Consider the following 22,944-nt stretch of genomic DNA (forward strand, 5'->3'; position numbering starts at 1 on the left):
GCGATTCCCAGGTTTTTTCGGAACAGTGGGGTTTGAGAACCAAGTTCGCTTTCAAAGTGAGTCGTTTCGTTTCCTTGCCATGAAGAAAACAAACACCACCACCACAAAAATGAACAGTAACAAATTCGCCCTTCCTCCGTCCGGGCCTCAAATCATGTTTTCTTCTCCTACTCAGAGTAGAGAATAGCCTCGGCACAAGATTCAGCCCAGGCTGGGCATGTGACTAGAGGAAAGCTGATAATTCAACGAGTGTTTTTCTGTGCTCCCTGCGTGTGTGGTCTGTACCATGCGTAGTAATCGTATCTGTCTCTTGGGAAGTGACGTGCCTTCTCACTGGAAAGAGAGACATTGCGGAGTTGCTGGAATTTGTTTGCTACTCCTGGTAAACAGTAATGCGCGTGCCTGGCTTGGTGGGGGCTTTTCTCTCAATTTTCTCGTTCTGTTTTATCCCCTCTCTATCTCTATCTGAATTGCTTTTTTAAGGGATTCTGTTTTCCTCCACCAGTTTCCCAACTTCTCACAATAAATAAACTGAAAAGGTGTAAAATACAGCTTTACAAATGACATCTATTCCTGTCCTTAGAGGAAAAGAAAACTTGTGTTTCTGGAGCAAGATGAAGCCCAAGGAGAAGATGGGGAGGGTTTATAAGAGTCTTCCTTGTTGCAGAATTTTGAATTTCTGGTCAAATTCTCTTTTTGCTACACCATGCCTTGAGACCCTACTCCGGATCCTCGCCCGCCGCCTGTCGAAGAGCCTTCACTGCGGCTGCAGCTGCCTCCTGAGGTTTGGCTGCAGGGAGGGGGGAAGTAGTGACCTGGCCGCTTATGGCTCGCATGCCCGCAGAGAGGGCTCTGTGTGCCACCTGTGGCACATGTGCCATAGGTTCACCATCGCTGCTCTAGGACATTGACCGATGATGGTGCACAAGAATAAATGGGAACTGTGATAAAAAGAATTAACTCTTTCTATTCTTGGCAGTAGAACACTTTCTGGTGAAATGTGGATTAGTTTTTCTGTTTTACATGTTCTGTTCTCCATCATCTGCCAAATATACTGTTCGAGGTTGCTGCCTCAGAGTCTGAGCCCACTGAAAATAAGAATTTATTTGAATTGCTTTTTAAAAATCAGTCTGAAATAATGTGCCTCCATGATGTACACGGAAGCACTGATTTCTTTTGCCTGGGGTGTGTATATTTTGGTTGGAGTAAAGGTAAAGGTAAAGGTAAAGGTTCCCCTTGACAATTTTTGTCCAGTCATGTTCGACTCTAGGGGGCAATGCTCATCCCTGTTTCCAAGCCATAGAGCCAGCGTTTTGTCCGAAGACAATCTTCCGTGGTCACATGGCCAGTGCGACTAGACACGGAATGCTGTTACCTTCCCACCGAGGTGGTCCCTATTAATCACATTTACGTACTTTAGACCTGCTAGGTTGACGGGAGCTGGGACAAGCGACGGGCGCTCACTCCGTCACGTGGATTCGATCTTACGACTGCTGGTCTTCTGACCCTGCAGCACAGGCTTCTGCGGTTTAGCGCACAGCGCCACCACGTCCCAGGATTTTGGTTGGAAAGTGAGGCAAAATATTCTTCCGCCAGAGGGTAATTTATTTTAAATGGCTTGTGAAACTGATCTATTTCAATTGTTTTGGCACAGGGGAACCCCTCTCTCGGTGTAAATGGTGTCTTTGAGGTACCGGCCAGAGACAAGAAGAGCAGCTGGAAAGGAGGAGGGCCAGTGGTGGCAGAGGAGAAAGTGGACCCTGGAGGCAGCGGAGATGGTGGCAGAGGCAGGAGCAGCAACAAGAGCTTCAGTGGTGGCCAACCCAGCAGAGCGTCACTATGATCCAGGATGCAACACCAAGCTTTGCCAACTGGATCGGCTGTAACATCCCATCCGGTGGATGGGTGGCAAAGCCAGGGGCCACCCAACAGCTTCTGGGCCGCAAAGCTAAGTCACTGCAGAAGCCCGGCTTCACCGTCCATCCACCGGGCAGCTGAAATAAAAGGAAACTCTAACAGTGACTTATGAGGCTGTCAGGAGATTGTAATCAAATTAAAGAATATATTACATGATGGTTGTTGTGGTTTCTCTGGGCTCTCTGGCCATGTTCTTAAGGTTTTTCTTCCTAACGTTTTGCCAGTCTCTGTGGCCGGCCTCTTCAGAGGACAGAACTCTGCGCCCTGGTGCAGTTTGTGGGATAGTTGAGTATTTATAGCTGTGGGAATCAGCTTTTTGTCCTTTTTTTATGACAATACAGTATATTGTATGGTTTATCACTAATGAAACTGGGCCCTCACTAAGGTCTGATTTTGATGATTTTAAGCAGCTTGGGAGCAAAAAAACAGAATGCAACCTGTGTGATTAAATGCAGCTGAAGTGAACGCAAATGCCTTATGAGGTGTACTTCTGTCACATACTTGCCACCACGTATGTGCTGTTTCTTCAAGGGCCATGCAGGGAGAAGGGTGTCCCACAAGGCTCCTTTTTTTCTCTTGTGGTGTTTTAGGGGGAGGAAATTGACCTAGAAGTGAATGTTATCTATTTTGTTAACCCATTTGAAGAAAGTTTGTTCGGAAAACTGATACTTTTTCATGGAGTTGCAGACATTTCTTCTGTATGGTAAATCAGATACAAAAACAAAAATCTGACTTCAGCTTGTCCTAATTTATTTTACTCTGAAAGGCGGTATCATACTTAAAAGGGGGGGCAGGGAGAGGGGAGCGATGGGAAGAGAGGAAACAGCCAGGACTCTCCCTTTGGTGTGAAAAGATGGAAGATGGAGGCATGTGTGAGGAAAAATCCGTCTTTGGAAGCAGCGCATGGAAAATATACAGGCACGAAGGAAAGGGCCAATGGGTAGGCAGACTTTCTGGAGGCAGAAAAACGTGGGAGGAGAACGGCCAGAGTTATTGGAATATGAGGTCCATCCAAACAGGTTAAGTCACCCCAAACTCTGGCCAGACAAGTTTAAATTAGCTCCGAGTGACTGCAGCTCACTCTCAGTGTTTCTCCAAAATAAACAGTCCTCACCCTTCTGAAAGGCAAGCGCTGGAAATTTCCATTGCAACTTTCACGCCTGTGTCTAGCATAGCCGGCACCAATTACCCTCTCTAAACAGGCCGGGCCCAGAGATCTGAACGTTTCTGTCACATGTTTTATCCCAGGGAGTTTGCCCGCTTTCTTGGGCACTCCGAACCTCCCTTCAGCATCTGGGTGTCTTCAATTCAGCCGTGAGCAGTTGGTGGTCCGAGCACTGGGTGTGTGTGTGTGTGTTGTCGATGGAGTGGGGTAGGGTGGACCACCGTTCACTCCGTTTAGGAGCAGCAGAGTTTGAACGGCTTTATGGATGGCAACTGGGCATTCCCTCACTTTCTTCAAGAGTGCTAAGCCGGCCCCACAATCTTTGGGGAAATCTCCTACCCATTCAGCAGAGAGGAGGCCTGAGTCTCTGTGCCCCCCCTAAAAAAAAAATTCCTGTCCTGACAACTCTGCTGACTCCTAGTATCATCAGAACAATCTGCTTTAGACTCTGGACGTGATGTCTTGTGTTCCTCTTTTAGGTCCGAGATGAGGAACACCTTGCCTTCCCCATAGTGTTGGGTGGCAGAAATCCCATCCTCCCTTGCTATTTTCTCTGCTGAAAAGGGCTGATGGGCATTGCTGTTTATTAAGGTCCGTCTCATTTAGATGGCAGTTGCTAGGCCAGGAGGAGCCTTTTCTACTGCCTTGCCCCACTTCATTATGCCAGAGATAATGAGGAGGAGAGAAGTGCAGAATAGCCAAAGAGGAGGAAGATGAGGCGGCTGGAAATTCTCTTTAGGTTTGGGGAAGTCCCATAGCTGTATTCCCCCTTTCGGAGGCCGGCAGACAAGAGTGGTTTAAGGTCCTTTTAAAAAAAATGAAAGGGTTTCGCTGTGGGGAGAGGGAGGTTGGGAGAATTTTTGGGCACCCCACTGCTCTGCTGATGTTGGGGAAACCCAGAAAAAGACAGGAAAGAAACAGGAAAAAGAAAAGTAAAAGCATTGCCTCACTCATTTCTTCCCCTTTCTCTGATTTCCTTCATCTTAGGTTTGCCAGTGAATATTCAAGGGCGGCCATACTGCTCCCAGCCCCTGTTTGTGGAACAGGGCGGGAGAGTTCTAGGATCTTGAACAAACAAAAAAAGACACAAATAAACACAGCAACCGCAAACTTCAGATGGTGGCTGGAAGAGACATCATGTAACACTCTAGCCTCAAGAACAAACAGACAGAAAAAACAAACCAGGATTTCTGTTGGAGTTTTATTAAAACCTTATACTGCTGTGTGTAGTTTTAGCAATTGGGAGGGATTTTTCTGGGCTAAGGTGGAATTATTGTTTATCTGTCCACTACTGTACTAACCAATGGATCTTTCTAGTTTTTGAAATTCAAGGACATCCCTGTCTTTCTGCTGAGTGTTCTATCCCTCTTTTTCATCAGTTGGTGGCAGTTGTTTGTTGCTGCTGATCTGTTCGGTTGGTTGCTTGTATGTATGCAGTAAAGAAAGCAATATAGACAAGTCTACAATTTCAAGCAACTATAAGTATATAGAAACATTTTTCATTCTTTCTCCTACAAATGTCTCGGAGTGAGTTACTGAGACTGTATCTGCCAATTAATTAGAAAGGAGTGGACTCTGGAGAACTTATAGCTATTCTCCTCTCTGTATCTCTGCATGTCTGCCTGCTGTGTAGCAAACAGAGAATTTTACCAGAAGTTCAAAACTCTACAACAGTTTCAGGGAGAGATAAAAATGCTGGGGAAGAAAGAAGAAGGAAGAGGGAGAAAAGTTATATAATATAGGATAAGGAGAACACTGTGTGGATTCTAGGAAAATTCTGGTATGATCCATGCCTGAAGGGCCACTTAAAGATTTTTCAAATGCCCTGCTTAGGTGCAGTGCATCATTCACTTGATATGTGCTAAAACAACTTTAAATTTGATAAGCCCACATTTAGTGCACAAGTGGACAAAGCCTGATGGTTTGGAGCCCAGACTCAAGTTTTCAGCCCCATCGTAGCCTGCATCACACTTAGGAATGTGTGTTATGGGAATGGCCATTATGTGGGTTTGGGGGAGAGTGTGTGAGTCTTGGGGATTCCCCCCCTCCAAATGTAGGAACAGCAATCCCCCCCCCCCATAAGTCATTTTTGGATGTGACAGCCCTGGGATCTGCAAAAATGCCCCAGAGAGGAATAGTTGAGGTTCTCAGGCTGCACTTTCTCCATTCCCTGGTTGAACTGATTGTTTATTCAATGGATTGTTTATTCAGTTGCCCAAACCCCCTCCCTGATGATGCCACTGAAAGTTCTAGACATTTGAGCATTCCTCTATCCATCCATGTGGTGCTTGGCATCACTGACATCCATAAACTGAGAGACTATTTTCAAGATTACAGTGTCTCCAGCTGTCTTTAGATAATTTTTTCTACCCTTGGAAGAATTACACCCCCCAGACACACACACATATGTGCCCTCTTACTGGAAGAACAGCAGTAAGAAGCAAGATCGGATGATACTTGTGACATCACTAACAAAGCTGCTTGAGTTAGGTCTAATAAGAATGAGCAGTGCAAGCCTATAATGTCTGCTCAGGTCCTGCTGTGCTCCGTGGCACTTAACTTTCAGGAGAACTGACACAACACTGCGACTTCAGCGGACAGGTTACAGCTGCTTTGTTCCGTGCACTTTTGTAAGAATATGCCCCATTGACAGCAGAAAGCCTTCCTTCTGTGTAAATGCACTTAAGAGTTACCTTCTTCAGTTACAGTTTGGGCCACCCAGGTTTTGACCTATAAATCCCTAAGTCACCTGAGAATGGAGTATCTGACATACAGTAAGAACACAAACCTAATAAAAGTCTACTCAGATGTAAATTCCATTGTGTGCAATAAGGCTCGTTCCCTACAGCTTTATTAGCGATCGTGTAATGGTGGTCTTCCCATGCCCTCACCTTCAGAATCTATGTTTGGTTATCAAAACAGGATCTTTCTTATTGTAACACTCTGAGTAAAGAGTGTGTTCTCCTGGAAGCCATTTTACTTTACCGGAGAAAGTTAGGCTGAAAGATGAAGAGTCATAAAAAGTGACAGCAGGGGTCTAGAAAATGAGCTTCAACAGTGAGTGCCCCAGCTATGCAGACACAAAGCTCAAATGTATTTTTATTTAAATTCTAATTGTTTATGAATGTTTATCTATCCCCATAGGCAAATCTTGCCATACCTCTATGCCTTCTTTTCCTCCTTGGTAATGGCTAATTTCCTCATTGTTGGGGATGTGGAAGGGGCCACCTTACTCTCTGTGACCTTTAGAACATCCTCTCTTGAGAATTGTTTTTTTTTGAATATGTGGAACTAATGAACTGGGCCCTCGGTGGCATGCACTGCATTCAAAACCCAGAAGTGAATGCTTCTGCATCCTGTCTAGCATCACAGGCCCAAAGGCCATATGCTGTTGTGTTGCAGATTAAGACCTTGACCCACCAGTATGGTGTTTGCACTTGACATACATTTTTATCCTGGGTGGGGAAAGCTGATGCCATCTAAATAGGAAGGCCTAGATGAAAATGAAAACCACTGACCATCCCCATGATAAATAAGTAACCGACTGACACCGAACCTCCCACTGACAGAGGCAAGATCTCCAGGGTGTCTCTGAGTGTTGAAGAAAACTGTCCGATCTTATTTCAGTCACTCAATAGGAAGGAAGAAATCTCTCCAAGAGACCTGAGCTATTCATAATAAAGGAACCTTCTTTTTGTCACTATGGAGGTGCTTTTTGATTTGCAATAGCATGGCCTTTATGACCATGACTACATGAGAATGTTGGGAGACGAAGCTTCCAAGATAAGTACCATCAGACATCATGGAGGTGCCAGGAAACACAACATTATCCTGAATAACATTAAAAAGTAGGGTAACTGTGATTCTTCCTCCTCCTCTGCTAATTTACGCAAAATAACTGTAGAACCCTATGCATGTCTACTGAGCAGTGTGGTGGCTGCCTAGAGCAGCAGTTTTTGAGCAGTAGGTGTTTAGTTATTTAATGAGGTACTTTTGAAGTTATGCTGCCAGATTGGGGGAAAGGAGCTCCATAGCCTTCGCTGCGACCTGAGATACCAAAATCACATGGCTGGTTTGGGATAACTCTGTCCCTTGACCTGGAGGAGACCAGGTCCCCATTAGCTGCTCAGGCCACTGAAAGACTCAGGGTGGTCCTGCTGGGTTTTATTGAGAGAAGGTGTTTCGTTGAATCTTGTTCAATTACATCGATTTGCATTTTGCAAAACAAAAAATTGTGTTTTTTTTTTAAAATCTCTTTAGAGTGAGTTGAGAGAACGGAGGGACCAGGAACTTAGTTCATCATGTGGCCATTAATCCAGGTTGTAACATGAACATAATTAGGCCCACTTTTTTAAATAAAAAGTCCCATTGATTTCAGTAGCATCAATTTAAGCATGTGTTCAAAAAGCCGCTGTATTATGTACCCTTTCATAAAGTCAGACTTAGTGCCAAATTAATCTGTAAGCCACTGGAATGAATGCCATGAAAGGGGCTGAATGGACCTGTTTTTGTGAAGCAGATGTTAGGTCTTTAAAATCCCTTTTTGAATTCTTAGGTGGGATGAGTAGGTGTTTCAGGAGGGGAGATTCACCCACTGGGTTCCATCCTCATCATAGCATTGATTTCAGTATTTGGCATGCGTCTTCAACATTTATTCAGAAGAAGGAAGGGAAGGGAAGAGAAGGGAAGGGAAGGCAATGCTCTCACTGCTGGAAAACATTAGTCAGGGGCATTCTCCCCACCCCATAGACTCCTAGTTTTGAAATGCATGACCTTAGATTTTTTTTTTGTATAGAGCGCTGAGTATTCTTTTCTATCCTTATCTTCCACTCTAGATAAACCACCCTTCCAAGATGCTAAAACCAAGAAAGTTGACTCCTGTTTCTTCCTTTCTCTAAAAGAAGCTCCTGCATAATAGATTGAGGAAACGAGGCTAAGGAGAAGAAATGAATAATTGAAAATGAATGGGAGGTGATTTGAAGTAACCTGAGACAAAGAGAGCTGTGTTTTGATGGATGAGAGAGTGAAATATGAGATAGGAAGAAGTGCCTTCCGTGTCCCAGAGGTGAGCGAGGTCTGTAGAATAAGCAGGAGTGGGGAAAAGTCTCATCAGATCTCTAAGGTCCTGCGCAAGAAGATGGGATGGTCCGGGAGAAGCTAACCACAGCTCTTGGCTTCCAGCTCTTTCCTCATGCACTGACATGGAGAAATGGATTATGGATTGGCAAGGAATTTACACTTTAGTAGCCTCCTGAAAATCATCTGCATCCTCCCAGCAGTGGCTTACAGTGAGTAACAGTCTTGCTGGCTGAGCTAGGGAGCAAAAAGTCTCTCTCTCTCTCTCTCTCTCTCTCTCTCTCTCTCTCTGTGTGTGTGTGTGTGTGTGTGTGTGTGTGTGTGTGTGTGTGTCCATGACCCACAACATTTCAACCAGCCCGGTGCTGGCATGGGTCCCCTCGTAGAAGGATTCCTTCTAGCAAGACTGTCAGAGGCAGGCGCTTCATGGGGCCACTATAGGACAAAAACAAGGCTGGGCATCTCTGTGAATCAGACAGGCAGTCCATCTTCCCTATCTGGATGCAGCCTGAAAAGTCAAAGTTCAATATATGTGGCTGGAATGGAAGATGTAGGAAAGCACAATCATTCCTGATCATGGGGCACTGGCCGTATTCTGCGTTGGCCTTATCCTCAAATTTCCTGGACTTTGTGGTGATCCAGACAACATGAAATGGCCTAAAGTCTTGTCTTAAACCAGTAGAGGGACCCCCCACTCTACCCCATGACGAATCAATCAATTTTGCTTTCTCTTGCACGCAACACATTTTAAACCTGAGTTTTTCTCATTGTGCATAGAATTTGAGTTTTGGGAAATGCTTGGAAATGAACTGAAATTCTCCCCACATATACCTGCTGAATTCAAAAGTGTGGGGAGGAGCTAGCTGCCATATACAAACCTTCCAGGAGAATGAGGTGATAGTTCTAATTCAGCACTAATATGGCTGAGCAGAGAGAAATTCAAAACCAGAGTTAAGTAGTTGTGACTAATTTCAGGTATTGGTCCTGACCAATTGAGTGAATGGTTTTGGTTAAGTTGGCACTTAGGTAAATCTGGTAGGTCTTCACTAAAATTTGGTGGGTCGTAACTAAAAATTGAATCTAACCTTTAAAGCACTTGAGCAGTTTGTTAGTTTCCTTTTCTGCCATGTCGTTTTTTTTTTTTTTTTAAACACATTTTCCTCCATCTAAAATACTAAAGAGTTTACTTGGGGATTTTGGTAAAGTTCCAATTTTCTAACAAGAAAGAACTGAACTGAACTGAACTTCTCACCCAGGCCTTGTATATGCATATACAGTGGTGCCCCGCATAGCGACAATAATCCGGTTAAATCGTCGCTATCCGAAAACGTCGCTATGTGGGGGGGGGAACCTCATAGGAACGCATTAAACCCTGTTTAATGCATTCCTATGGGGGAAAACTCACCGCTATGCGAAGATTTCCCATACGGCCACCATTTTTGCCGCCTCGGTAAGTGAGGGCAGGGCGCGAAAACACTGCGGGTGGCCATTTTGGAACCGCCGATCAGCTGTTGGGGAAACACCGCAATGCGAAGATAGGTAAGCGAAATGCTTACCGATCATCGCAATGCGATTTTCGCCCATTCAAAACGTCGCAATGCGATCGCTTTTGCGATCGCTAAATCTGCATTGCTATGCGGATTTGTCGTTAAACAGGGCACTTGCTATGCGAGGCACCACTGTATCTAGTAGGAGGTAATGAGATCCTCACAAGATTTATTTATTCTTTGTGAGATAATAACCTCCTGACACATTGAGAAGGCTGTCAGAATTGTTGATCTGTGTGAGATTTTCCACCTCCAATATGAGAGTGAGACAAGGGAGAGCTTTTTTTGCTGTTGAGCTTTCCATAATTTGTACAAAATTATCCCTATGCAAAACCAGGGTCTTTTCCTGTTGTGAAGGAAAGTACTTTCACACAGAAGATGCAGAAGAAACATGGCTGGTTCATCAAAACCATGCAAACCACCAAACCATTTGGATGTTTAAAAGTCCATGCGACAAGCCAACACTTCCCACTTTTGCTTAGCTGTGCAATTTGCACAAATTGTACCAAAATGTTCCTGCAACTATAAGAACTGACAGAAAGTATTTTGCTAACTTTCAAGATAAAGGGATTGTTTTCTTTTAGGTATTTTTGTTTTTGAACATGAAAATGAAGCAAGCAAAGATTTGTGTCCATAGTGCAATATAACCTGGTTTGTTTAGTCGTTAAGTCGTGTCCGACTTCTCGTGACCCCATGGACCAGAGCACACCAGGCCCTCCTGTCTTCCACTGCCTCCTGGAGTTTAATCAAATTCATGTTGGTAGCTTCGATGATGCTGTCCATCCATCTCGTCCTCTGCCGTCTCCTTCTCCTCTTGCCTTCATACTTTCCCAACATCAGGGTCTTTTACAGGCAGTTGGTTACAACATAGTATTTCCACTTTGTCATATGAGTCCTGGGAAGCTAAAGTAACTTTGTTCTTTCCAGGTCAGCTGCTCCCTTTGGAAGATGCAACGTATGAGGAACAAGTGGTCAAAGGGGTGCGTGATCGTGCAGTCGTTCTCCCCTGTGGTGACGTGGTCTTGCCCATGATTGTCTTCTGGAGTTTCACCGGCTTTGGCTTGCTTGTTCCCAGGGCTGTTGCCATCAGCAATGGCATAAGTTCCAAGGTGGAGAAGGCTGCTGCTGTTCTTGGGGAGGTGACCTTGAGGAACAGCACTTTGGAGATAGCAAACCTACAAAAGGCAGCAGAAGGGCGTTTCATGTGCCAGGCGATGTATGAAGAAGAAGAGGAGATCCAAGTAGCTTACTTCTATATTGAGCTCACTGTTTTGAGTAAGTCAAACGTGGAAATATTGTCCGGTCAGATTCTATGCATTTACAGTTGTTATGACATTAGAGTAGAGGTGAGAAATCGTTGGCTTGGAGCAGAGGGTCAGCCTGGTGGATTTAGGAGTGTTACCAACCCTTTTGCTCACCTGCTGCTTCTTCTCAACCACCTGACTCCCCCCCCCCTCTCTATATATATTTTCTTCACATCAGGCTTCAGTGCAAGACCTTTTTATTTGTACAGACGTGTGCTTGAATCCCTGCAGTGGTAAAAGTGGTTTTTGTGGGTAAGACAATCGGGTATGAAAACAGAAGCCAGAAAAAGAGATCAACTAGGAATGAATAGACTCTTTTTGCTCTGGCCCACGTCATGTTTGCATGTGGTTCATTCATCAGTCTGCCCTCTCCTATTTCTGCATTCACTTGGTTGTTTTAAATGAAAACTGCCATGAACATTGACATTCACCTAAGTATCTTACATCTTTCCCTGACACACTGTGGAGTTCTAAACCAATGGGGGTCCCAGAAATATGCATTTGAAAAGGCATAATGGTCTCGCTCAGTGGCAGAAGTGGTGAAATGAGGGAGAGCTGCAGTTTAATCTTGGAGATGCAGCTCCTATTAGATTCCTTAAGCATCCAATCAGAAATGGGAAATTTCTTCCTTTTTTTTGCAGGGAGGGGGTCTAGCTCCCAGAACCTTACAGCTAGCACGGTCATTCTGTAGCATTCTGGAAGCTATAATGCAAAAACAGAAATTTCCCATCTCTGACGATCCCTAAGGAAAGGGGGTTCTCGCCTTTTTTCTTTGACTTGCTTTTAAATGCTTTCGAATGCTTTTAATCTGGTGGGGGCTTTTTTGAATACTACAATTTATTTAATGTGGTTTCAATATCATACTTTATAACTGAAGTGCTGGTAAAGCTCAGTGGGTGGGAGTGGCATGTTTGCGGTCCCAGGGGCTGTGAGTTCAAAGGTCGACTGTGCCTCCTAGGAGACCCAATGGCCGAGATCACACGGAGCGTGTATGGCTGATGGGTTATGCGCCCTGCCACTTGCACACACTTGGGCAAGTGGCACGGTTCACTTCTGAGTACTTTATACAAAGAAAACCCTGAAAAGGGCCACCATAATTTGAAATTGATTTGGTGGCCCATGATTATTACCAATATTATAACATTTCATGCTTTTAGTTGCATCTCTTTTTTAAATCATGTTCTAAACTACCGTGGATTCCAGGTAAACTGCCCGTAGGAATGCTTGCACCAATGGGGAAGTGTATAAACTGAATAAATAAATACATAAAAATGAGTACAGTGGGGTCTTGACTTGAGAACTTAATCCGTATTGGAAGGTGGTTCTCAAGTCAAAAAGTCTGTAGGTCAAGTCTCCATTGACCTACAGTGCATTGAAAACCGATTAATCCCCGTTTTTGTTCCATTTTGGTTTTTTTCTGGTCTGTAAGTCAATTCTCAGGCTGCAAGTCAAACCTATATTTTGCAGCCAGAGAAGTCTGTAACTCAAAAAGTCTGTAAGTCAAGCTGTCTGTAAGTCAAGGGTCCACTGTATTAAGAAAAAGAAGAAATGTCTGTCAGATCTGCTTTTGGCTTCTCTATAAATGGCCACTTAGTTCATTTCGGTGCATAGGTATCTCCATAACACACTGGCGTCTCCAGATCTGTGTAGCAGTAAAAGGTTTGCAACCGAGTAATTGGATCCCTCCCCCCCCCCCCCGCGAAAAAGACTTGTGCACAGGGTGGGGTTTTCTGCTGGGCTTCCTGGGGAAAGTATGTCCATAGTTTCTCATGTAACATACAGATATTTGGCCCATCTGTGAAAGCAGAATGCTGCCAATGACTTTGTAGGGGTGATTGTTTGCAGGCCTGCATTTTTCCACTCGTGGGGTTGGTTGAACTCCACGTGTCAAATATTCTTTGATTGCTGGGTAGTTTCCTCTCCCAAGTATGCAGCCATCCTTCATTTCCCACAGTTTCACTCAAGTGACTTGTCTTTGCTGTCAGCCAACATGAGATCTAATTCTTTCCCTACCTTGGGGCCATTGGCCTCTATTCATTGGCACCGTCTGCAAACTAAGGGAAAAGAAATATGTGTTTACGATTTTCTCCTGTCCAAGAGACCATTTATAAGAATAAAGATGCTTGTTGCAATGATATATTTTTCTTTCAGCTCAATAGGTCTGTTAACTTATTGTTCACCCATACATGCATGTAAATGTATTCGTTCCCTTGCAATGCATGCATACTCCCCCTCTTTCTTTGTGATGTTTCTTGTATATGGAATCATTCTGCATTCCAGTCATGGTAGTCCAATCCAATGGTACCCACACTTGGGTCTCCAGTTATTCTTGGACTACAACTCCCAGAAATCCTGGCAAGCATAACTAGTGGTGAAGGCTGCTGGGAGTCTTAGTCCAAGAACATCTGGGGACCCAAGGTTGGGAACCACTGGTTCAGTAGGTTCACTGTGGCTTATCTACAAAGGAAGCAGTCAATGTCTAGAGTTTGGGGGAAGTTTATTGGAGCATGCACACAACCTCAGCAGAAATGTACCAGTTTTTCTGCTGCCACCCAAATATAATGGCAACTGTGGCAGCTGTAAATGAGGTGCAAAGATCCTGGAGTGCCAGCGCACAGCACAAAGCCCTTCCAATATGTCCAGTGGAATATTTTATTCCTTTCCAGAAAGGGATGAAAGCATATTTCCCTCTGTGGGCCTACCAGTATATGGGCATCAAAGTCTACAAAAAATAATTGGGGAGGGAGCAGATTTTGCCCAACCTGACCTACTAAATCACTGCCCAGAACTTTGAGCGAGGTAAGTTCAGAGGAGAGACTCATAATATAATTGTTGTGGTTCAAGTCTATTGAAGGAGAACACCCATCGTAGGATTCAAATCAGATCATTCTGTTGTATTCGAAGATGGCAAGTGCTATCAGGCTGGAGCTCTTGAGAGTTTATAGGAAGTCTGGGCCAAAATAGAGTGCCATGAAACAGAATTTCGCAAGGCACATGAAGAACGCGGCCAGACAGCCCAAAAAACCTACAACAGTCATCAGATCCTGGCCGTGAAAGCCTTCAAGAATACACATGAAGAATATTCCAACTCTAGAGTCAGGTAGTTCATCCATGAATAACTAACTTTCCCAGACAATAGATCAAGCAGGGACTAAACAGAAGGCAGGGAACTTCAACCTCTCCCACCAGCATAGCATGCATCTACTTTGGACTGGCCCTCTCCATGCTTCTTGTGAGTAAAAAATTAACACAAGTACAAGTCATTTTGCCAAGCTGTGGATACAGTATTTAGTTTAACCATAAGAAGTCAGTGTGTCTGTGAAAGAGAAAGATGAGTAGAGTTTTGCATGGTTGGTTCTAGTACTGAAAAATAATTTCAGGGTTGAGCATAGGTTAGTTCGAAATTTCTGACCTCACTCTGGAGCTTTTGTTTGTACATGGCTCTGGTTGTTGAATCTTGGATCTTTGGGCCGAAGTCTATTCTTTAGGCTTGAAGTTCTCTTGGGCTTAGAGTCTGTGGATGTCTCAAAAAGGTACGAGCAAGCTCTCGGCTCTCTGTTTGCTTTCCCCCAGTCCCTGTTTCAAAGCCCTTCCTGCAGATGAATGATTCTGTGCCCGTGGAGGGCGCGTCTGTGGTGATGACATGCACAGTGAAAGAGGGCACGGATCCAGTTGATTATCGCTGGCATCGTCACACCAGTCGGGATGGAACAGTTGCCATTGCAGAAGCAGTGGGTACCTCCTTGAACCTCACATCCGTTAACCGCACCCACATGGGATGGTACACCTGCACAGCCCACAACGAGGTCAACAGCCAAACTAGTGACCGGATGTACCTAGATGTTATCTGTAAGTAACTGGGAAGCTGGACCAAATTGTTTCTTTTTTGAGGTCTCATGGAGGCCTTCTGTGTGCCCTGCCAGGTCATCATCCCACAATATTATGAAAAATTAACATCCAATGCTTGTTGAAGTAGATGGAATATTAGGAGGTGCTCAGAGCCCAGAGACGAGGCTGGATTAAAACTCTTTTAATTCACTTAAAACAGCCACAGGCCTTCTTGAATCTGTTTTCTGTAGTTATATTTTTTAACATAAATGGACATAAACATGAAGGAAGGGGGAGGGAAGAGCCAAAATAAAATAAAAATAAAATTGTTTCAGCTCCGCCCTCATGTGAGATTTTAGAAATAACTGGTGAATGTTGCTCATTACACTGGGAAGTATTTTGCCAAAATAACATTGTTATGCTGTCATCATTCCTACAAGTACTGTATACATTTCACAGAAGTGTGAAGAAGATAACTCCCAGAATCGCCCCTTCCATTATGACTAGCGGCATCCAAACTGGTTTCTGAACAGTTTCCTTCTTACTGGGAGGTCTTGGGAACTGTAGTTCTGTGTATGGGAGCCTTTGGGGACTCTCGGTATTCTCAGCACCCCGAGGTTTCACTCAGATGTTACTCCTGGCCCTCTCTGTTTCTAGCAAGCCACTGAATGCCTCCCGATGTCTTCTGTAGATGGGCCTGACGAACCAGTGATCAGCGTGGAGCCATTTGCGATTAACCAACATGGCTTCCTGGCCAATGAGCAAGAAGAGGTGATCATGACCTGCCTCGCTCCTTCTAATCCACCCAGTCACTACATTTGGTTCTACAATAGCTCCCAGGTCTATTCAGGCCAGAAGTACGTGATCACGAGAATCTCACGGACCCAAACAGGCGTATATACGTGCCTAGCCCAGAATTTGCATTTGAACACGCGTACCCAGACAGCCATTATCTTGACTGTTTACTGTAAGTAAGCCCTTCTTGTCATGTTTGGGCATGATGTTCTAGCATGCAGTGTTGCATCTGTTTTCCCTTCTTGTCTTCTCTGTATCTTTTCCTTGCACCTTTCCATGTATTGCCACTGTTAACATAGCTAAAGAGGAATCAGAAAGTGAAAAGAAATATGGAGGAGGGCATCAGAGGATAATTAGGGTGAATGATGCTTTTTCGTGGAAGGTTTCCATGTTCCATAATAATAGTGATGATAATAAACTGGCAGTCAAATAAACCAAAGCAACGTTTCCAACGGTTGCGCGACAAATAAAGACTGCTGCCATTCAATCCTTAAAAATAAATATACGGATGGATGTATTTTGCTCTTTAGCTACAATGTTGATTGGCTTCTTTGGCATATTATGGGCCAAAGTAAAGTTTACTCTGTTCTTTCTGGTCAGACTGTTAATTTGGCTCTTTTGGCAACAGAACGAAAGAGAAGGGGGAAAGATTTATACATATACATTTCATGCTTTTCTGTGAAAAATGTGCAGATAATGGGGCCAACATTATGCTGTGAATTTTAAAGGGAAAAGTCTTGTTCACGTGTCCATCCATGTTTAGTAGCCTTCTAGGAAGTCTTCCTTGTAGTATTCGATGTATTCTGCTACAATGAAATTAACGTATGGTGGAACCTTGATACAGATCTGCATAGGAAATCTCAAACTTGGTCTTCCATCTGGGACCCAACAGTCCCTAGCAAGACAAGGAGAGGTAGAGCCAGTCTACACATGCATCACTGTACCTCTAGAATTGCCAGTGTGTGTGTGGGGCAGTATCTACTCTCTTTAAAAACTCTTTTTAACCTTTTGGCAGATAATACTAGCCTATTAGATACTATGGCTAGCAGTTTGGCTATCTCTCCACTTCCTTTAATTGCCAAGAAACCCATGTAAACAAATCATGGGCATCTCTCCTGTTCCCCCCCCCCCCAGGGAGCTTAGGAAGATGTGTTTTGACAGAAATTTGGGTCATGAAGCTTACATGTAGATCTGGGAGACTGTGAGCATGGCATCTGCTGAATTTTCTGCTAGTGACCATGGGAACACTACAAGTCAAAGACAGACAGAACCAATGGAACCTGCTTAGCAAGCTCGGAAATGAAACAGCGATGTTATGATTGTTTTTATTTTAAACTTGTTAATCTTCACAAATACTAAAGAGTTTTTTTGCGGTATGTTAAAGATAAGCAACTGATCGACTTTAGACTAAAAGCTATAAATGGTTTTGATGTTCAAAACTGTCCGCGGGCCGGACAGGAGCGGCTCGAGGGCCGTATGTGGCCCTCGGGCCGCACTTTGCCCAGGTCTGCCGTAATCCAACTAACGCTACTGTTGGTACAGCATCAGCATAATGGTACTAAAGATGTATTTATCTGATATGTCGTAAGTCAAGCTGGAGCATGGAGATGATGTAGGAGGGACTCCAGTTCCCTGCTAGGTGATGATGACTGATCATCTGCTACTGTGGTATGCCACCAACTACCATGATGCTTTTGGTGTCAGTAATTGCTCATTGCTGTTGATACAGTGTTTGCCCCCATGCACAGATTTGCCCAAGGGGAAGCCCAAATGCATGCCACTGCCAGCTGCCAATTTCCGAGACATTGCTCTGCACTGTTCGTGGCAGGGGGGCTTCCCCCCAGTGCGGCTGCGGTGGGTGAAATCCAGGCGGCAAGGAAACTACACAGCCACTTACTCCAATGCCACTCAAATCCACCGAGGCATGGACGTCCGCAATGGAAGCTCCTATACCTGCCTGGCTTCCCACCCAGCACTGAAAGAGGACACTGTCTGCAGGACCACTGTGTGTGAGTACCAGAAACAAATGGGGGAATATGTTGGATCATTGTGTTGTTGTGTAATCTTCCATTTCACGCCCCCTGGAGATGGGTGGGCACTTAAGTGGATTTTGCTGTTGGAAATCTGCAGATGTAATGACTTTGAAAAAGTGTGCCTGATAAAATGCACACACCTGGAAAAATGGAGACAGAAGAATGCATTAATTTAAAAAATGTCCACGCAAGGGACATAAATGTGCTCGAGCCGTTCAAGAGATGATGCGTGAAGTGTAAATATTTGAAGAACACATGGACAAATTTGCACTGAAATGTATAATATGCCCCCCCCCAAAACTGACCACCGTATTTCCAGTTAAAGAATAAGAAAGCAATAAAATTAAGAAGAAAGGCTCTACAGAAGCATCATGGGTTGGACTTAACAGATCTAAATCCCCTGTTGCTCCCGGTATTGGACAAAGCAAACGCGTTTTCAGAAGTTGGGAGCTAGTGCCCAAACACAACTCAGGTTGTGAGATAAGGGATGTGAACATTTCTCAGTCTCCCGCATCCCCCAGCCCATCCTTGTTTTGAATCCGGTTGCAAGACCTTCTTTGTCCATATTTTTGCACACTTTTCCTAGTGAGTGTCTTTATTGACACATTTTCTAATGTGTCATTTCCCCCCTATTGATTAAAACATGTTTTATGCCTTTATTTTCAGTTCTTTATGTTTTTACCTATTTGCAAATATGTGCCTTCTCCTGTGGCCCATTAAGGCTTGCAAATGAGCAAATTCTTGAGATGAGGTTTTGTTTTGCTTTCTGGGCCAGAGGCCTCTGGAGGGAAGAACAGACGACTTTCATCAAGATTATCAAACCTAACCTTATTTTCCATCCCTACTGGAAATCTACAACTAGATTGTAAAAGCAGTCCCCTCCCTCTCCTTTTCTCCATCTCCCCTTCTATCTCTCCCTCGTTCTCCAATGAAACTTAGCTATGACTCTATGCCAGTTGCAATGCAAAAACTTTGCTTTGTTCATATAAAACAGCCATGAATGCTGGGCAACTGGCAGGGCTATATCACAGTTTTTGGGTCCCTTTTTTAAGGTCTTCTGGTTTCCATGCCTTTTGTTGGTTTGTTTTAATTACCAGCCTTGTTTGTTGCTCTGAGACCTGATTGACTGTGGCTAGAAGTCAATTTCTTAATGGCTGGACTAGATCACTGGTTCTTAACCTTGGGTTACTCAGGAGTTTTGGACTGCAACTCGCAGAAGCCTTCACCACCAGCTGTCCTGACTGGGGTTTCTGGGAGTTGCAGTTCAAAAGCATCTGAGTAACAAAGGTTAAGAACCACTGGACTAGATGATACAACAGCGTCACAACTAGAAGGTGATAAAATGCTCTTCCTCCCAAATGAAGTCCTTTTTTTAAAGCTGCTATGTCTGCATGATCCATTTCCCAATGAAGCCCCTGTGTATCTCCCAGTGACCAGTCACCACCCAAAAGACAGCTAATTTGTAACTTGTGGAATTGAGAAACCTCATGCTAGGATAAATTGGGGAGTCTAAATTTCTTACAGGAGCATATTGTGACGCCTAGATGTTACCTGTCTGTGCCACAGGGGTTCCAGGAGGGAGTCCCACCTGCAGTGCAGTGGCGACCAAGCAGAATGAATTCCTCATGTTGACCTGTGACTGGGCAGGTGGAGAACCTCGGGTGACCCTGTGGTGGAGAGACTGGAGGGACCACGTGCTGGGAGGTTTGAAACCCTCCCACAGCATCTTTGTCATGAAATCCAACAACTCCTTGGGGGGCAAAGAATTTACCTGCATGGCTGCTCATCCCCTACAGAAGAGAACAGCGGAGTGCCACATCCGACTGGGTGAGCGGATCAGAACGCGTGGCATTGACGCGAGGAGAGGTCAGAGGTACCAGGAGCGCCGTACCAATAGTTATTTAGTAGAAGGAATTACCCTGGGCAAAGACAGAAAACGTAATGTTACAGTAGGACCGCGATATCTGGGAGGAATGGGGTCAAAGCACCCCCTCCATGGACACAGAAAAATGTGGAAGTAGTGAACCTTATACATAGCATTGTCATTCCAGGGGAATTTAGACCAGCGGTTCTTAACCTTGGGTTACCCAGGTGTTTTTGGACTGCAACTCCCAGAAGCCTTCACCACCAGATGTGCTGGCTGGGATTTCTGGGAGTTGCAGTTCAAAAACACCTGAGTAACCCAAGGTTAAGAACCACTGATTTAGACAACCACATACCCTTTGATTTATATTCCTGCATTGGGCAGGGGGTTGGACTTGATGGGCTTATAAGCCCCTTTGAACTTCATTATTCCATGATTCTATAATTGTTGCTGGCTCTCTCTAGTGGCTAGTTTCAGTATAATAATAATAATAATAATAATAATAATAATAATAATAATAATAATAATAATAATAATAATAATAACAAGAATAATAATAATAATAATAATAATAATAATAATAATAATAATAATAATAATAATAATAATAATAATAAAAACGACGACGACGATGACGACGACGATGATGACGATGACGACGACGATGACGACGACAACAATTATTATTGTTGTTGTTGTTGTTGTTGTTGTTGTTATTGTTATTATTATTATTATTATTATTATTATTATTATTATTATTATTATTATTATTATTATTATTATTATTATTATTATTATTATTATTATTATTATTATTATTATTATTATTATTATTATTATTATTATTATTATTATTCCAGGCAGCAGGTAAGTGAATCTTAAACTTAGAGCTGCAGAGCGTATTGCCTGAATTCATTCACTCAGGGATGGGCAGGTGGAAAGAGCTCTAAAACCTCCAAAGCCGGCCTCTGTACATGCAGGCCTTCTCCGCTTTTATGGAAAGGCCACGCGAGTCTGCCTCTTTCTAGCTAGGAGGAAGTCCCTGCCCACCCTCAACCCTAGTTTACTCTTCCTTGCCACTCGTGCAAATCTGCTTTGATGGCAGCTGCTACTGAACACACTCTGTTCAAGGCCTCCATTCATTTGCAGTGTCTTTCACATGGACACAGCCCAGTGCAAGAAGCCCGGGCTCTTGGGAAATGCAGTTATCTGTATTCAGTATAGATGTTCAGAGCAAAGAATCCTGCGACTGGAAGTTAAATATTGCCAGGTTCTTTGTGTTTGCAATGGTGCGGTGAACATGCCACCTGATTTGTAATGCACTGAGTATTATGAATGTGAGAAGTTTGTCCATCGGTTCAGGTTTAAGCAGCATCTCTAATTCTAGGTGGCCACATGCTTGTGCACAGACATATGATGCCTGAAAGGACCTTTTGTCACCTCTTGCGGCATATTCCCTGGAGGAAGAGGCAAACTTTGGGGCCTTTTGCTTATTGTGATGATGATTTAGGATTTAAAATTGACTTGTCTGTCCAATTAGAATTCGATGGTCCTTAGAAGATGCTGATCTGCACACTCGGCATACCTGCGAAGCTCTCCTGTAGCCCTCCTACAGCCCACTCTCTCTTTTTGACCCAGGTGTTCAAGGAGGCAATGCCAAGCAACTTTACTCTTGCAAGGAGCCCCAGCCATCTCCATCTATAACAACTGCCTTTTGGGCTGGCCCTAACGCACCCATTGGTTGACATGATTTTCAGATTCTATTTCAACTAAGCTTTCATGTCCGAAGCTTAAAAAGGTGTATTTTTTTTTAACTGATTGTCTGGTGATTTCGTTGCATCCTACTTCGACATGAAGAATATTAGGAGGCAGGTTAGAAATCATTTTAATCGATATATAAAGGACCCTGCTAGAGGCTTAAGCCTACATGATGTGAAACAGCTGTCAGTGTGCAGATGACAATGCTTGGTAACTGCTGTGGCCGCACTGCTTAGAATGCCTGCAGGCATGAGGATTGTCCCTTTTTTTGCAGGCTTTCCAGAGTCTGAATGCCTTTGAACAACTGTGGAGAAAAGAGACAGTCACAAGAGGCAGCCTCTCTCATTCTTTACTTATTTGGTTTCTGCTGGCCATGCAGCCACTAGAGAGACAGAGCATCCATCAGGAAAAGCTATGAAACTTTACTGTTGTACATGCCCAGGCCAACATCTCTGAAACCACCATTTTGAGAGTTGTCTCCACCAGTTCTTACTACCTCTTCTTGTGGTATATTTTCGCACAGAACCTCCAAAGCTTGCGGTTGAGAGGTCTAAGGTGTCGCTCTTTGAAGGCAACGAGGTTGAGCTGGCCTGTCGTCTCCTAGGGCCTTATCTGGGATCAGAGGTTTTCTGGTACAACAACAGGAATCAGGTCATTCGAACGGATGCAAGGAAATACCAGCTGCAGCGGGAGAATGCCTGGTTCAACCTGACCCTGCGGGATACAGAGTGGATGAAGGATAGTGGTGTCTATCGCTGTACGGCCATGAACGCTGTGGGCAATTCCTCTGCCCCTGTCAGCCTGCAAGTTAAGAGTAAGTAGACCCATGCAGGTGAAATGAACACCACAGAGTCCTCATATGGACTTTCTGAAACTGGGTAGAACGCCTTGATAATCAAAATAATGGAGGGAACCCAGTGTCTAAACCACACGCCATCACTTGAACTCAATTGCTAGACCCAATTAGAGTAAATCCATGAAACCAATGGGTTTTTGTGTTGACATGTTCAGTATTTTATTCAAGGGATCTACTGTAATTCTGACTGACAGGTGCATTTAGGCCATTGGTTGTTCTTGATTACGGCAATGCAACAATAGGACAGGGCTAGCAATTTTTGTTGTTGTTTATTAATTCCATTTAGACCCCAGCTTTACCACAGTGAGTTCAAAGAAGCATCTATGGCTATTCCACTCCTCATTTACTCCTCACAACAACCCTGCAAGGTTAAACAACGTGGGAGAGAGCTGACAAGCCCAACATCCTCCAGTGCTGAGTAGAATCTGAATTTCTTGAGTCCCCTTTTAGCACCGTAACCACTCTACCACACACCCTTCCTCTTGCTTTCGTGCTCCTCTTGCAAGCTTCTGAGAAGCCTATGGCTGCTCAGCATGGGAAGGAAGATGCTGGACAAAGTAGGCCTTTGATATGATCAAGCAGGACTCTTGTCCTGTTTTTCTTTCATAGAGCCTGCTTATTGAGTAAGTTGTATGTGCAACTTCTGAATGCCTAGACTATGCAGACAGTGAAGAAACCATAGTAGACGCTGTCTAGAGGGGCGGGGTAAAAATCAAATCAAATCAAATCAAATCAAATCAAATCAATCAATCAATCAATCAATCAATCAATCAATCAATCAATCAATCAATCAATCAATCA

The 22,944-nt window shown here is 44.0% G+C and overlaps 1 protein-coding gene across 1 annotated transcript in view; it reads left to right on the forward strand.

Annotated features, from left to right (window-relative positions):
* Positions 1 to 2,583: 2,583 nt before the first annotated feature.
* Positions 2,584 to 22,944, forward strand: part of VSIG10L2 (V-set and immunoglobulin domain containing 10 like 2) — a 30,195-nt gene continuing 9,834 nt past the window's right edge. The window contains exons 1-7 of the mRNA XM_072979055.2: positions 2,584 to 8,370; positions 10,633 to 10,980; positions 14,583 to 14,858; positions 15,529 to 15,804; positions 17,381 to 17,641; positions 19,232 to 19,492; positions 21,811 to 22,101. Of these exons, the coding sequence (XP_072835156.2) occupies positions 8,292 to 8,370; positions 10,633 to 10,980; positions 14,583 to 14,858; positions 15,529 to 15,804; positions 17,381 to 17,641; positions 19,232 to 19,492; positions 21,811 to 22,101 (1,792 nt within the window). The 5' untranslated portion in view covers positions 2,584 to 8,291. The remainder of the gene's footprint in view (positions 8,371 to 10,632; positions 10,981 to 14,582; positions 14,859 to 15,528; positions 15,805 to 17,380; positions 17,642 to 19,231; positions 19,493 to 21,810; positions 22,102 to 22,944) is intronic.

Source organism: Pogona vitticeps, chromosome 8 (assembly GCF_051106095.1).
Source record: "Pogona vitticeps strain Pit_001003342236 chromosome 8, PviZW2.1, whole genome shotgun sequence".
Classification (NCBI taxonomy): domain Eukaryota; kingdom Metazoa; phylum Chordata; class Lepidosauria; order Squamata; family Agamidae; genus Pogona; species Pogona vitticeps.